General features: G+C 31.9%; 1 protein-coding gene across 5 annotated transcripts in view; it reads left to right on the top strand.

Annotated features, from left to right (window-relative positions):
* Positions 1 to 15,560, top strand: part of Pax (Paxillin) — a 92,492-nt gene that overhangs the window by 65,171 nt on the left and 11,761 nt on the right. For all 5 annotated transcript variants that reach the window (XM_076397101.1, XM_076397098.1, XM_076397097.1 and 2 more), the window contains one exon: positions 352 to 514. In XM_076397101.1, coding sequence (XP_076253216.1) covers positions 352 to 514 — 163 coding nt within the window. The remainder of the gene's footprint in view (positions 1 to 351; positions 515 to 15,560) is intronic.

Raw genomic sequence — 15,560 nt, 5'->3', positions numbered from 1 at the left:
ATAATTAAAGTATTAAACTTTTTCTAAATACCCAGAGACACATCTTCCTTCTACAGTTTTTCTATATTCAAACAAAACACTATGAATATATTATAAATCAATTAATTTCTAAGAGGTCTATTCTACCCAACGATTATTCTGTCAAAAATAAGGATATTTTACTCAAAAATATTTCGTGTAACACACACGTATAATAGTATTGCATTAAACTTCTTTTTGTATTAATAGCTCAACAAAATTCAATTGAGAAACAAGATGTTAAAATGATATGAGAACTAAGATTTGACAAATAATTTAGCAAAACGCATTTTTAAATAAGTGTACTAACTCATTTTTTTTTTCGATTTCCAGAAAATGGTTTAAATGGTACTACACCTCTACCAAGCGGTGGCTACAATGTTGGATACGGTGGTTCTGGTGGTCGCAGTCCAGCCAGCTACTCCAGACCATCAAGTGCTCAAAATACTCTCAACAGGCCATCCGTTGATGACTTGTTGAATGAACTGAATCAAGGGTAAGTTTGGCGTTGTTCTTGTTCTGGATAATTTTCATAATATCGACCACTTTAAAGTATTATAATTATCATGAAATAGATTACGGTTAATCATTATTATTGACCTGCATACAAATATTTGGCAGGCATTACTCGACCTCCACAGTGAATGCAAAAAATAATTTATGTGTCAACAGTTCTTTTATTGTTATGTTAACTAGACCTCTGGAATATATAGGATATCGAACCGGTATTATTTTTTTGCGAATCAGTAGTAAATATTTTATTCAAGTAAATGTAGTCGCTTCAAATTTTATTCTATTTTTAATATAAAACAACAAAGTTGTTCGAAAAACATTGGAAATATTGGTCAGTTCATTTTATAAATAAATATAGCCACGTATTTTAGATTGTATTTTAAGTTACGATATTAGGTGTTGGAATTCAATTGTGACGTTTTTATAATAATATTTTAAAACAAATATTATCCATCGCGAATTATTACGTTTTGTCATATCTCGGTCAAGGGACAAATTCATCTATCTATGGATCTGGCAGTTATAAAAAATTAACTGCTCCGATATCTTGCCATATTGATCGAAATAAATGGTGTTTGAACGGCTTAATATTTGAAGAAGTTGGATAAAACTTCTTATATGAGTGTTTTAAAGTATGTTTGAACGTAACAGGTCAATTGAAAAATCCCCGGCCTACCATAGTAAAATACATTTTTTTGATTCAACATAATTACCTTCAAGGGTGATACACTGATAATAGCGACCCTCTAACTTTTCAATACTATTTTTGTAGTACGATTTGTCCGACATTTGACGAAAATGTCTTCCCAGCGATCATTCTTTTAAGATCTGAGAACAGGAAATAGTCGCTGGGGGCCGGATCTGGAGAATACCGTGGATGAGGAAGCAATTCGAAGCCCAATTCATAGATTTTTGCCATCGTTTTCACTGACTTGTGACACAGTGCATTGTCTTGATGAAGCAGCACTTTCTTTTTCTTCAAATCCGGCCGTTTTTTGACGATTTCGTCCTTCAAATGGCCCAATAACGCTATGTAATAGTCGCTGTTGATGGTCCTTCCTTTTTCAAGGTAGTCAATGAAAATTATTCCATGCGTATCCCAAACTACAGACACCATAAGGAGCCATGTTTCATCCATTGTCATATAACGACACAAAAACTCGGGCTTATTACGCTTGATCATCTTCAAACACTCCGAATTATCAACTCGTCGTTGTTTTTGGTCAAAAGTGAGCTCATGCGGCACCCACTTTGAACAGAGCTTCCTCATACCCAAATATTCGTGAATGATATGATATACAGGTTCAGTTGAATGTCTGCTATTTCATTCAGTTTCAATTTACTGTCATTCAAAATCCTTTTGTGGATTTTTAAAATGTTTTCGTCGGTAACAGCCTCTTTTAGGCGTCCATTGGGTTCACCGTCTTCGGTACTCATTTCACTACGTCTAAACTTAGCAAACCAATCCTTCATGGTTGATTTTCCTGGGGCAGTGTCCGGAAACTCGGCATCAAGCCAAGTTTTTGCCCTTCAAAAAGCAATATTTTATCAACATACGAAATTCCTTTTTATTAATTTTTTTCACAATAGCAAAAGTTGTTTCACTCAAAATGCTGTAATTCACAAACTAATGATCCGACAGCTGTCAAATTTGTACACGAATCTTTTGAGGATTAGGGCTAACTAAAAAACATATGGATTTAATTCTAGTAGCGCCATCTATATGTCAAGCCGGGGACTTTTCACTTGACCAGTTAGGTCAAGTATTGTGTTGAAAAAGTACATCAAATCTAATGCAGTAATGGTTTTAGCAGTTTATAGCACATCACGCCTTTTTGATACTTATATGATGTTGAGAGTTTGCTATTGTTAACTCATAACTTTCTTTGTTTGGAATTCCTGTAATCTATCCATTTTGTATCGCCAATAATAAAAAAAATCAAAATCTCTTCCTTGTCTGTCGCTGATGAAGTAGGTGACAAATCAAGAAAGTCCACTAAATGTTCCTGGGTTTTATTATAGTATCTGTGATATTTTTGGTTTTGTAAATAACCCTTTATAACAGTATTGTTAACTACTCAATTTGCTGCATGGATTAGTTGAGTGTGATTCTTAATACTTTATTCTAGATTAATAAATTTTCGTTATTATATATTGCAACAACGGTTTAAATGAATGAAGTATCTATATTATGCCCAATTATTTTCGATGCTAATTACATAGGCCAAGCTACGGTAATTTTTTTAATTATGACTCTTAGTGGTACAACAATCTGCCCAATGCGAAATATGCATTTATTATGATCATATTAAATACATGGCACTTCATTAAGTGATGTCCTGTTTTAAATAGTATGTAGCGACTTTGAGGCATGTCGAAGTTTACATCGTGGAAATGTAATCCCAGATGTTGAACACGGGCGGGGTGCCAGCAGCGCCAACTAGAACCCGATAACGAATAACCTGCAACCCCGAGACGTTTATCTGGGATGTTATTGAAGGGTATTTCCATTCATTCGTGCTCAACCATCGTTTGGTTTAGACGTGCCACCATCGACTGCCCAAGCCTCGTCTCCAGGTAACACCGCTGCCATCCGTTTTATCTAATTGTATTTTTCACATTTTTTTATATTGCCAATCAATAACGGTCACATAATGTAAACACCACTGTTTCATTTCGTTTTACCTCCATTCAGCGAGCCACATCATTTACCCTAAAAGTACCTTAATTAGTTAACCTTATTCTAAAGTCTATATATGTCGTATAACACTGGTCTACAAAAAAATTAAAATTTCTTGTGCATGGGCTTTACTTAATATATTCTGATACATATAAAGTGCAATTGCACATCGAAAATATTTGATCCCAAAAGGGTTATGGCGATTTGACCATCTTTGATTTTCGCGTCGAATTAATGTCGGTCTTTGCGCGCTGTCGCTATCGAAAGGGATGTAGGAGGGCGGAGGGTAGTGTTCCTAGCGTGTTTTACATATTTTTTACCTGTTCAAAATGGCTTCGAGAATTTGTAAACAAGACGCTGACTCGTTTTGTTATATTTGCGGCGGATTTATTAAAGTAAGACAACAAAGTACGATTTAAGTACACATTTGCGAAGCCTATCAAGCTTACTTCAATCTACCTGTTAAAAGTTAAGAGAAAAAGTACGCTCCGCATATGTCATCTAGCTCTTGCGGATATGTTCTGGAGGGTGCGAGGTAAATTTCAAAGACAATATCTTATCCTGATGTAGCATCGACATCCAGTACCTCATAGAGATGTCCAAGAATACCACATCTGGTCAACTCTGAAGATCTCAATGGCTTAATAAGAGGCTTAATTCCTCCAAAAAGAAAGCAGTGTTATTGGCATCGCGGTTAAAACAATGGAATTTACTTGATTCTGATGTTCATCCAATATCCACTATACTGAAAGCATGATAGGGGATTATATTTGGGCATTGATAAGAGAAACTTCTGTTGAACATTACAGGAAAAGTAAAACTGTTCATTTTTAAACATTTGGACTCTACTTTAAAACAAATCATAAATGGGAGTTATATTTTAATAAATAATTTTTATGCGTTTTTATTAAATTGGTTTTTAGCATTTTTTCACATATAAAATCAAATGAAGAACTATTTCTTGTTCTCATTCTTATTTCTAGGTATAAAAGCAACAAAGATTAACTATACATATTCCATGCGCAAAAATGATGTAACCCGGGTAATCAGATCCGATAGTGTTAAACTAATTAGCGAGCACATTAGGGTGCACTAACACTCTTTCAAAGTATACAGTAATTTGAATGAATAACATATTGATAGTTGTTGGAAAGTAAAGAATGGTTAGCTTTTGTTATTAAGAATATTAAATTGTCACGATAAATTTTTTGTTAAAAACGTTAATTTTATATAGATAATTTGAAATCAACATTTGAGAAGCTTACCATTGCTAGTTACAGTTTAAATGTTGTATAAAACATTTGAGCAATATCCCAAATATACTTTAAATGTGGTTTAACCCAAGCATATTGTTGTAATAGAAAATATAGTGAAAGAGGACAACCAAATAACATTTTTTCATCCTCCCACTTGTTAAGAAAGTCGATTACATGAATATAAATACAAGAAATATACCATAGTGGTGAAGAAAAACGAGCAGTGAAGGGTTACAATACGTTGTTCACACTAAACATGAATATATCATAATCAGCATCAATCCATGGCCGGCGTTTGAGTAGATTGTGTACGTTCCAATCAATGCTCTACTGTTGGTACCGCAGGTCTTAAAATTCTTCAACTTCAAAAACAAATACTCTTCACTAAATCTCTCCAAACTGTTCTGGCATAGCACAGTGTTAGTCTTCTATTTTTTAGATCACTTTCTAAGATATTAACCGATTCGATTTGATTGATATCAATTGGTTGATTTTGGGACAAAAATGTGACATGTCCAAACCACTGTGTCCTGCTTTTCTGAATGTATTTCTCAACTGTGCGTTGATTGTTGCATTTTAAGTGAATAACTTCGTTACTGGTAACATATAGGAGCGAAGCATGTAGAATTTGCTTTAAGTATCTCAGTATGAATATATAAATTGTCAAAAATACACTAGATTGACAAAAACTTTTTGAAACAACCCCAACAATATTATCAATAATAACATATAACATAACTATAAATACAACATACATACTAAATTTATCTCAGTAGTAGGCTGAAATATTCTAGTAGTAACCTGAATTACGTGGTAACGAAAATCGAAGCAACAACATACATTTTTTACATTTTTAAACTATGTAGGTGCATTGTCGGCGAATGAATGAATTGTTAAAAATAAATCTGGTAAAGAGAATAATCAGCGCTGGTGGACCAAGAAAAAAACACCTGTTCGAGAATTTGGCAATCGCCAACGCTAATCCGCCTGCCAAAGGTGAAGCCAACAATGTACGCATATATAGTAGTTATTTCCAAAACGATTTTATTTATTTACGTTAAACTACATTAACTTTTATTTATGGGTGGTGTCATTTTTTTAACGGGGCAGCATTTTTCGCGAATGATAGATGTTATTTTTGGGATTACGTCTATAATCGTTCTGATTTAATTATATCTGTAAGACGCGCTTGTTTTATGTGTGTGGATTTGCACTTCGTTATTTCAGAATCAGTATTGCTAAGACTTGATTTTATTTTACACAATTTATAAAATTGAAGAAAGTCAGAGAAATTGGTACAAAGAATTTTATTTATCTAATTTTTACCTCTTCGTGAGAAAATAAGTGGTGCTGGACCAAGTCATGAGTCATCAACGGGATCAGGTGGAAGTTGGAAAGAACAATATATGGAGACTTTTCATTTATCCGTCCGGTCACTGACCAAACTTCCACCATTCGTTCAATTACCAGGTACCCACCTATAGCGTGGCAGACGTGCAAGTCACTATGAAGCCAATACTCGAGCTCAGCGCTTGGAGAATGATAAAGCTGCTCCAATACGAGACATTTGGACAATGTTGAATAGTAATTTAGCAAAACATTCTAAGCCAACAGAATACCTGACAATTGACGAGCAACTTTATCCATACCGAGGTCGAACTAGATTCACTCAGTATATTCCATCAAACCCAGCTAAATATGGAATTATAGTAGGGTGGATATGTGATGCTGAAAATTCGTATCCACTTACTGGACAGCTTTACACTGGAAAATTGAAAGATGGTCGTGAAATAAACGTTGGTGAAAGAGTTGTCAAAGACTTGTGACACCGTATAGAAGATTCGGTAGAAACATTACAATGGATAATTTCTTCACTACTCTTCCACTGGCAAATTTTTTACTATCTTGGAAATTGACAATTGTTGGCACCTTGAAGAAAAATAAAGCATGCATTCCACCAATGTCTGGCATGTATCAAATGTTGTATCAAAACGCGAGAAAAAATATCTACTGTGTTTGGCTTTCATGAAAAAGTTACCCTATGTAGTTATGTGCCAAAAAAAAACAAGGTAGTAATTATGCTATCATCAATGCACCATGAAGCTAAAATTAGTGATAGTCCAAAGAAAAAACCCGAAATTATAGAGTTTTATAATTGGTCTAAAGCTGGAGTAGACACGATGGATAAAATGCTTGGTAGATATACTACAAAAAGATCAACTCAAAGGTGGCCTCTAACATTTTTTTACAATATTCTCGATATTGCCTGCCTTGCATCATATATTCTGTATTATGAGAATAATAAAATGATTGTTAAAAATCGTATGAACGACGATTATTTTATCGGTAATTGAGCAGAGAGCTATGTACTCCATTCGTTGAAAGTCATTCGAATAATGCACAAATTATGAGGCATTTCTCAACGAAAGTGGCGATTGAATCTCTTCTTGGTCGAACTATCAATCCGAATGCGCATCAGCGAACATCATTTGTATCATTGACACCTCAGACACAGCTCGATTCAACTGGAAGGAAAACGATTACTGTTTCTATCTTACCTTTCCTTGTCCAGTTATTTTTATAACTGTATTTCTCGTTGTATTCTTCTGTTACTATCTGTGCACATTTTTCTTGATAAAATTCTTCCGATTTTCTCTATATCTTGTGATCTTCCCCGTAATAAATTTCCCATATCATCAAGAATTAGTATCCACTCTTTTCTCATGCATTCTAACCAAATGCATATGTTTATGAACAGTTATCCTTTCAGTTTTCAACCGTTATTACTTATTAATTATTATTAGTTATTACAATTGCTTATCGTTCTCATCATTCAGTCTTGATAATTGTCAGCATTGGGTCATAAGCCCCCATCCCAAAAACTTCAAGTCTTTATTACATTCACTACCGGAGTCATTATTCGATTCAATCACTAAATTGGTAATTTCCAATCTGTCTAACACTTGTTCACTATTCCAGTATTTGTCTATTTCTTCTTCCGTGCCTGGGGGAGTTCATCCAAACAGTTCTTGCCTGTATATCCTTCTAGATGAAAATATATAGACATTCATTTCAAGTGGAATGTAACAACAATTTTGGCTCTCGTTGTTTGGACTATAATGCAATTTTGTTATTGAAAAATGAAAGACAAATGAGATAGAGAGTGTTGAAAATGACTTCTTAACGTTATCGTTAAAATATTCTGAAATTACTCTCTGAGGTATCGTAGTTCCACAAATGGTATTTTTACCACCTTTGACACAATCCTTTTTTTAACAATTATCAAATTGCATGAAGTCTACTCTTTATAACACAAATAGCTTTTAACTTTTAAAATGTCAAGTATGAAATATATATGAAAGAATAAAGTGATTTTGCACATGTTTATCATCGGCTGTATTAGGTGCTTGCATTTAATTTGAACAGCGATATCTATTGGTTAAAATGTGTATCAAAAAGTATCAACTATTTGACGGTCTAACATAATTATTAAATTTGATGGTTTTGAAAAGAATACTGCTCCGTTACATCCCAATTATTAGTTTTGGTTTCAACGGTTAAGTGGTAATTTTGATTTCAATGTCAAATAACTTCCTGGAGGGCCAAATAAATTCCGAGACAATGAAATGCAAGACTTATTGGAGTAAACTCCGTGAATAAATTCTTTCCTGACGATTACACGCGATGGAAATGACCCAACACGAGGGCAAGTGAATACCACGCGAAGTGACTGAAAATGTCAATTCGAATCATTTTAAAATCGCAGTTTGATTGTTGCAAGGCAAAAATAGAAGAATTCCCTGAGACATATTCGGACTGGCTGTAAGGTAGAAAATGATGGAAAATATTTTTATTAGCATATATTTTACCGATTTTTTTCAATAAATGCCTTTTTAAAGTGAAAAATTATCAAGATACATGCAAGCAGCTAATATTAGTTAACAATATAGTTCATGACGATAGCTGTAATCAAAATATAATTTCACTAAATAAAATGAACGTATGAATGGCAATCAGAAATAATTATTAGGACAATACTATAAATAAAACGATGATGACTTGTAATTCTCAATTTACTCGTCCCATTTCATTTCAATGAAATGTACGATGACGTATTGTTTTTAATGAAGAAGAATTACGAAATAAATACACGTATCGCTTGGTTTAACCGCTATATGTCACCAATAATTATATATATAATTTATAATATATATATATATATATATATATATATATATATATATATATATATATATATATATATATGCATATGCTTCTTTCATGTCTCTATTTTTAAAAATATCAATTTTGTATTATTTTAAAAATTAAAGGTTAAATACTATCTCATTTTTTTATTAATAAAGTGAATACATAATTATTATAAGCAGATGAAAAGCGTAATCATAAAATGCTGTAGAATATTAAAAAAGTTAATTTGGCATTAAAATAGTAAAAAATATCAAGTAGTCAACTCTTCAATAGTTAGCAGTATTACTAAAGTACATAAACACATTGTTAAACTCCGATTATGTTTATTTTCATAGATGCAAAAGAATAAATAATCCATAGAAATATCTTTTTGCATTTTTTTAAACTAAGTTGCCTGACTATTATTTTTAGACTTGTCGAAGGACGTGTTATTCGAACTTTCCTTAAATTATTTTTAAATGCATCCAGTATCTAACCATTAGAAATAGATGGAATAGATTTAATTTATTTCCGCGAGTTTTTAATACTCATTTAAGTTTTTGTATATTTATAGCGTTTATTTTTTTTATGCAATAACTTAAAGTTAATACACATAATTATTAATACATACAATATTTCGTTTCATGTTTTCTCTATTTACGAATTAATATGAGTTGTATCCAGCAATTTTGGGTGGTTGTTTTGCCTTCTTTTCATGTATTATTGTATTACTATTATTTATGAAAACTATGCAAAATCTATAAGAAAATCGTTCATTTAACAAGCATTTTAATCGAGTATGGCATTTGGGATTAATCTACAAAATGAGCAAACTGCTACCGCGAAATTACTGTCGACTGCTGGAATCACATCTTTTTGAAAAAAAATTTAGAGCATATCGAATGTAAGATGTAATTAATTAAAATTAACAAAAAATTAACAAGCATGTATAAACTATATTATTAATATGCGTATTTTTAATTAAAATTTGTAATGAGTAGATCTTTATGTTATATATAATTCGTTTCTAATGCTAAATTAGCAGTATTGGCATTATATTAACTTACCTGTATATCATCTAGTTGTTAGTATCAACAATGCGGCAAATTATGATGTAGAAGAAGTTCCAACATTTTTAAGAGTGGCGAGATAGAGATATTTTATTATATTGTAATAGATTTACAAATTTTAATGACATATTTACGTCAATTATTTGATCAGAACCTCACCCAAGCCACCGTTTTTTACCTTCTTAACTGTTTCTTATATTATGGATTATTTATTATATTATTATTTAATTATTACATTGTTACTAGTCGTTTCCGTCTAACCTACAATTTGTCTTTATGATAACTTAAATCTAGGTATATAACTAGGAGGATCCATCGGCCCTATCTCAGTCTCTGGTGAAATAATATTTATACATGTCACTGCTGTATTTTTTTATTATATGAACCTCACTACAGAACACTACACAAGATCAGATGGTTTGATTCTTTTGAGTCTATGTCCTGTTCTGGTGGTATCCAAGAGCTGCAATACTTCAATATTCTCATCAGAATTAAGTAATAAGATAGTAATAAATAATAAAGATCTTATGATTTATTGTTTGAATGTTAAAATTCTAATGAATATGCAGATTTGGTATTATTCACTTCCCACACAAATTGCTTTTTAAAGGATAAAAACCAAAATATTTTTTAGAACTGTTGTTAACTTTTAATACAAGTACAAGAAATTGTTTTATTATTTTATTAATAATTGTGTTATGAACAATTTAAGTTCGGTCCCACAGCTGTATATGTATATCTAAGGTTGCGTTCAATTTCCATTTGAATTTCTTTTTTGTATAAGCTAAAAAACCTGTTTCACAACGATATTTTGTGCCAAAAGAGAACAAAATAAAGTTGCCTTTCGGTTATTTCAAGATATTCATTTTCATATTCAACCCAAAACATATTCTCAAATGTGAGACAGATATTCAAATGTAGGTAAACTCAGTGATCAACTATCGGGAAAACAATCTAACAGGATTTCAGAAGACTTACAAGGTGTCTAATTATGATCTTCCTAATGTTATGTAGGCTTGCTCGGCGTTGTCAACTAAGAATTTGGAGAATCTAATGTTGATTGGGATTTTGTTGGGGATTGACATTAAGTGGGAAACATCTCATCATAAATATAACCATGGTCTGGGTCGCAACACTGAAAAATCTCCAAATATCTACATAATTATTTCAAAACATTTTTAGGTTACTTATGGACCAACGACCCTCATGTCCATATATATGACTTCATTAGAGTCCCCAATATAATATTGACCTACTCTCCAATACCATATTTGATTTCAGCGATCCTTTATTTTTTCTTTTTTATTTGCTATAAAACTATCTGAAGCTCAATAGCTATCACAGGTGCCAGTGTTGACCACAATCGACTAAATACAGATACTGTGGTACTTTTTAAGTTTAACCCATCAATCAATATATTGGAAAAAAAGACTATAGAAAAAGTGCAACGTTATCAATCATAACATTATACTTTATTCGATTTTATGAAAAGATAAAACATAAATATTAGATGAGACTCCCTTCTTTTCTTAAAATATTTTTGAGGGGATTTTGTGGGAAATCAGCAAATTTTTCTCCCCATTTGATTTGAATTATTGGCGAATTTAATAGATTTGTATTGACAACTCGAGTTTTGCTATATATATTTATAGTCTATTCAAAAATTTTTTGTAGTGCGTCATGGATATTTGTGACGTCGAAAAATTGCAATGTTGCCGCATCAACTCTGAGTTTTAGTTCAGTTTGGCTTTGACATACAAGAAAATTCTAATCTAAATAAAATAAGTGAACAAGAATGTTATCAAATATAATTTATTTTAACATTATAGTACATCTAAAACATATATTATTGAAGAACTTAATACTATAGTTAAGAACACAGGTATAATAGTATGTAGGTTAGATTTGTTTTGTTTACATTGAATTCTTTTCCACAGCACCCATAAGGTAGAGTTTCTAGGCGCGTTTATGTAGTGGTATCCCCAGGGAGGCCTAATCCACCTAATTAAAAATTGTATATCTGAGAAACGTATTTTGCTTTCATTCGAGAGCATATTTACCTTTTTACGTTTAGTTCTTGTTTCCTTCGATGATGTGTTTACTTGTCACACTTGGTAACACTGTATATTTTATTTCTTCTGCTACTATCTGTGCACACCATTCTTCATAAAATTAATCACTGAATTATGTCTAATGCATTTACCATACCTACAAAACAGTTAGTATTCATTCTCTCCTCATTTGTTCTAACCTAATGCTCATGTTTAATTTTGAACAATTACAATCATATCTGTGCATACAAATCTTTCACTCTTCAATTATATTTAATTAATTATGTGCATACATTTAGTTGTTTCCACTCTCATCACTCTGTCTCAGGAATTTCCAGCATTCAGCATTATCACATATCCTGAAAGTTTCCTTCAGTCACTTTCACTCTCCAACTGACTGTCCAATTCAATCACTAAACTGTTAATTTCTAATCTGTCTAAAACATGTTCACAATTCCACCATTAATCAATTACTTCCTCTGTATGTATTATCGAGTTCAACCAAACTGAAGGTGTTACGGTTGACAATGCTTCCTTCCACACATCCAAACAGTTTTGGATGGAATATCCTTCTCGACGAGCAATATATCTGCAATTAATTATCAATAAATATAATGACCAACAAAACCTAATTGAATTCTATCGTAACTTTTACCTTTTTCCATCAATTTTTGTTGTCTTTCCAGTTTTTTTGTTAGTGTCTTGCCAAGAGTGCCACAGTGACCCATTTTGAAATATTCAAGTTTCATCAAGATACACAAATTCAAATAGTTTATCTTCCTTGGTCTTGTTTTATACCTTTAAAAATCGAATTATTTTTAAGGCAATGTCTGGAAGTTCCGTTAAACCCCTCCGAGGGTTATCTTTTATTATTATATTATTATATTATTGTTATTTTATAATTATATCGATAAAATAGTTTGTGTACCCTCTAAAAAATATTTCCAATAAAATTGTAGGGACTTACATTATTTAATAGCATCAATAATTACCTCTCTAACGGAATTTACCAGTAAAAAGGGGTCCCCATTATCTCGTTCCTTTTCGAAATAACCTATTAAAGCCGCAATCAATTTGTGATCCTGAATATCTATTATTTTCGACATTTTCAAACAAAGTTATATGATATATTACGGAGCGACTTAAAATTTATTACTAATCAAAGAGCTAAAATAATGTTTGACGATTTATAACCTATAGTAATTATAACTAATATTTTGAATAATTTAGCGTACATCTGACAACCGGACGGCGACCAGCTGTCAGACGTATGCAAAATTCTTAAAACCAATAGTGATAAGAGATTTTAACTGTTACCTATAAATTATTGTGGCTATATAATTAATTGTAGTTTTTAGATATACTATAATGTTAAAATAAATTTTATTTGATGTACAATGTACCTAGCAGCTAGTTAAATAAATACTCACGAGAGGTTTTTCACAGGTATTACCGTGATTACAATCCTATCAAGTTAATAGGGATAAGATACAACCATAATTTTCAATGCCATTTAATATTTTATGATATTGTCCATCTCAAAAATGGAATAATAGTTTAAAATATTCATATTTCATTTTTTGTTTTCACGCCAACTGTTTTAAATATTATTTTAAAAAGCTTCTCTTTGAACTTGGTTTAAGTCTTGGGAATCTTTGACTTTTATTACGTGCTATAACATAACATTTCAAGCCACTATGTATCACTTTTGTTCTATTCTTCTGAAAGCCGATTATTTTCCATTTTCCCTAATCTATTTAAACCTCAGAATTTCCTAATATTATTATTATGGCAACTAGGATGTCTGCGGAGATCGTTAATTTTAATAGTATTTTAAATGTTTTCATAAATATTACGTTGTTATAGCTCATGGCGTGGGATTAGCAATATTTTTAGTTAATTTAAAATAGGCGAATTTATTTTTAGATTTGGTAGGTTAGTTGTTGTTGAAGGACTTGTTATTGGAACGGACCTTCATTTGTTTTCGACTGCATCAGGTAATTTATTGGTTTATTTCGAATGTTCTGTTAGCACCGAATGTTTTTTTTATATTTATTCCAAATATATATAATATTAAAATATATATAATATATAAATATAATGAAGGAAATATCAATCAAAATATTTCCTTCATTTTATACAACTATTTATCATCTTTCTGAGACAACATAACAGGTCAGTTGAAAAGTCTCTGGCCTACCATACTAAAACACATTTTTTAGGCATTTTTTTTATTTAACATAATTCCCTTCAAAGGTGATACACTGATTATGGCGACCCACCAACTTTTCGATACCATTTTTGTACTACGATTTGTCCTTTTCTTCAAAATAGGCCTCAGTTTCGGCGATCACCTCTTCATTCGACGAAAATTTCTTCCCATCGAGCATTCTTTTGAGATCAGAGAACAGAAAATAGTCGCTTTCACTTGCCATCGTTTTTACTGACTTGCGACACAGTGCATTGTCTTAGTGAAGTCACATTTTTTCTTCAAATACGGTTGTTTTTTGGCGATTTCGTCCTTCAAACGGTCCAATAACGCTATGTAATAGTCGCTGTTGATGGTCCTTCCTTTTTCAAGGTAGTCAATGAAAATTTTTCCATGTATATCCCAAAATGCAGACGCCATAACCTTTCCAGCCGACTATTGCATTTTTCCACGCTTTGGAGCATCTTCAAACACTGCTCCGAATCATCATCTCGTCGTTGTTTTTGGTCAAAAGTGAGCTCGCGCCACACCCACTTTACATAGAGCTTTCTTATACCCAAATATTCGTGAATGATATGATGTACAAGTTTAGTTGATATCTTTAGAGTGTTTGCTATTTCATTCAATTTCAATTTATAGTCATTCAAAATCATTTTGTGGATTTTTTAAATGTTTTCGTCGATAACAACCTCTTTTGGGCGTCCACTGCGTTCGCCGTCTTCGGTGCTCATATCACTACGTCTAAACTTAGCAAACAAATCCTTCATGGTTGATTTTCCTGGGGCAGTGTCTGGAAATTCGGCATCAAGCCGACTTTTTGCTTCAACTGTATTTTTTCAGTTCAAAAAGCAATATTTTATCAACACGCGAAATTCCTTTTTATCAATTTTTTTTCACAATATCAAAAGTTGCTTCACTCAAAATGCTATAATTCACAAACTAATGATCCGACAGCTGTCGAATGTATGCACGCATCTTTGAGGATTAGGGCTAACTAAAAACATATGGATTTAATTCTAGAAGCGCTATGCATCCTCCCAATTGAGCTCCAACAATGCATTCTTTACAAGCCTTGCCACGTATGAAAATACAAAAGGATATATCATTTCCTTTTATTGACGTCTATAGACATCTCCACTAACAATTTAATTCAGTTTTTAGCAACTTGGGACTACACTACATCTTGCTATTCCCACTATATGACATTGAAAACTCAAAACCATCCAATTTAACAATTAGGTTAGGTTATTTAATAGTTGTTTATATTAATACTTCCAATTTTCACTAATAGATATCGCTGCTCAAAATAACATATATGCAATCACCTAATATTATATAATAATGTTTACCTGACACTAGGTCAGTTTGATACTAGAATTTGATGAGATATATACAACAGCTTATATCTAATGAAGCTGTGGTGAAAAATCTTCATGATTAAATCGTTGATACGGTGTTCGTCATAGTGTTCAGGATTGGAATACTCAAACTATATAGACAGGTTTTATATATATATATATATATATATATATATATATATAAATTATTATATATATATAAATTATAATTGAGTGT

The sequence above is a fragment of the Rhynchophorus ferrugineus genome, unplaced genomic scaffold, assembly GCF_030347505.1.
Source record: "Rhynchophorus ferrugineus isolate W39M unplaced genomic scaffold, kcgeb_rfMv2 rfM2, whole genome shotgun sequence".
NCBI lineage: Eukaryota > Metazoa > Arthropoda > Insecta > Coleoptera > Curculionidae > Rhynchophorus > Rhynchophorus ferrugineus.
The sequence above is the reverse complement of the archived record's forward strand: the minus strand, read 5'-3'. Positions and strand labels throughout refer to the sequence as shown.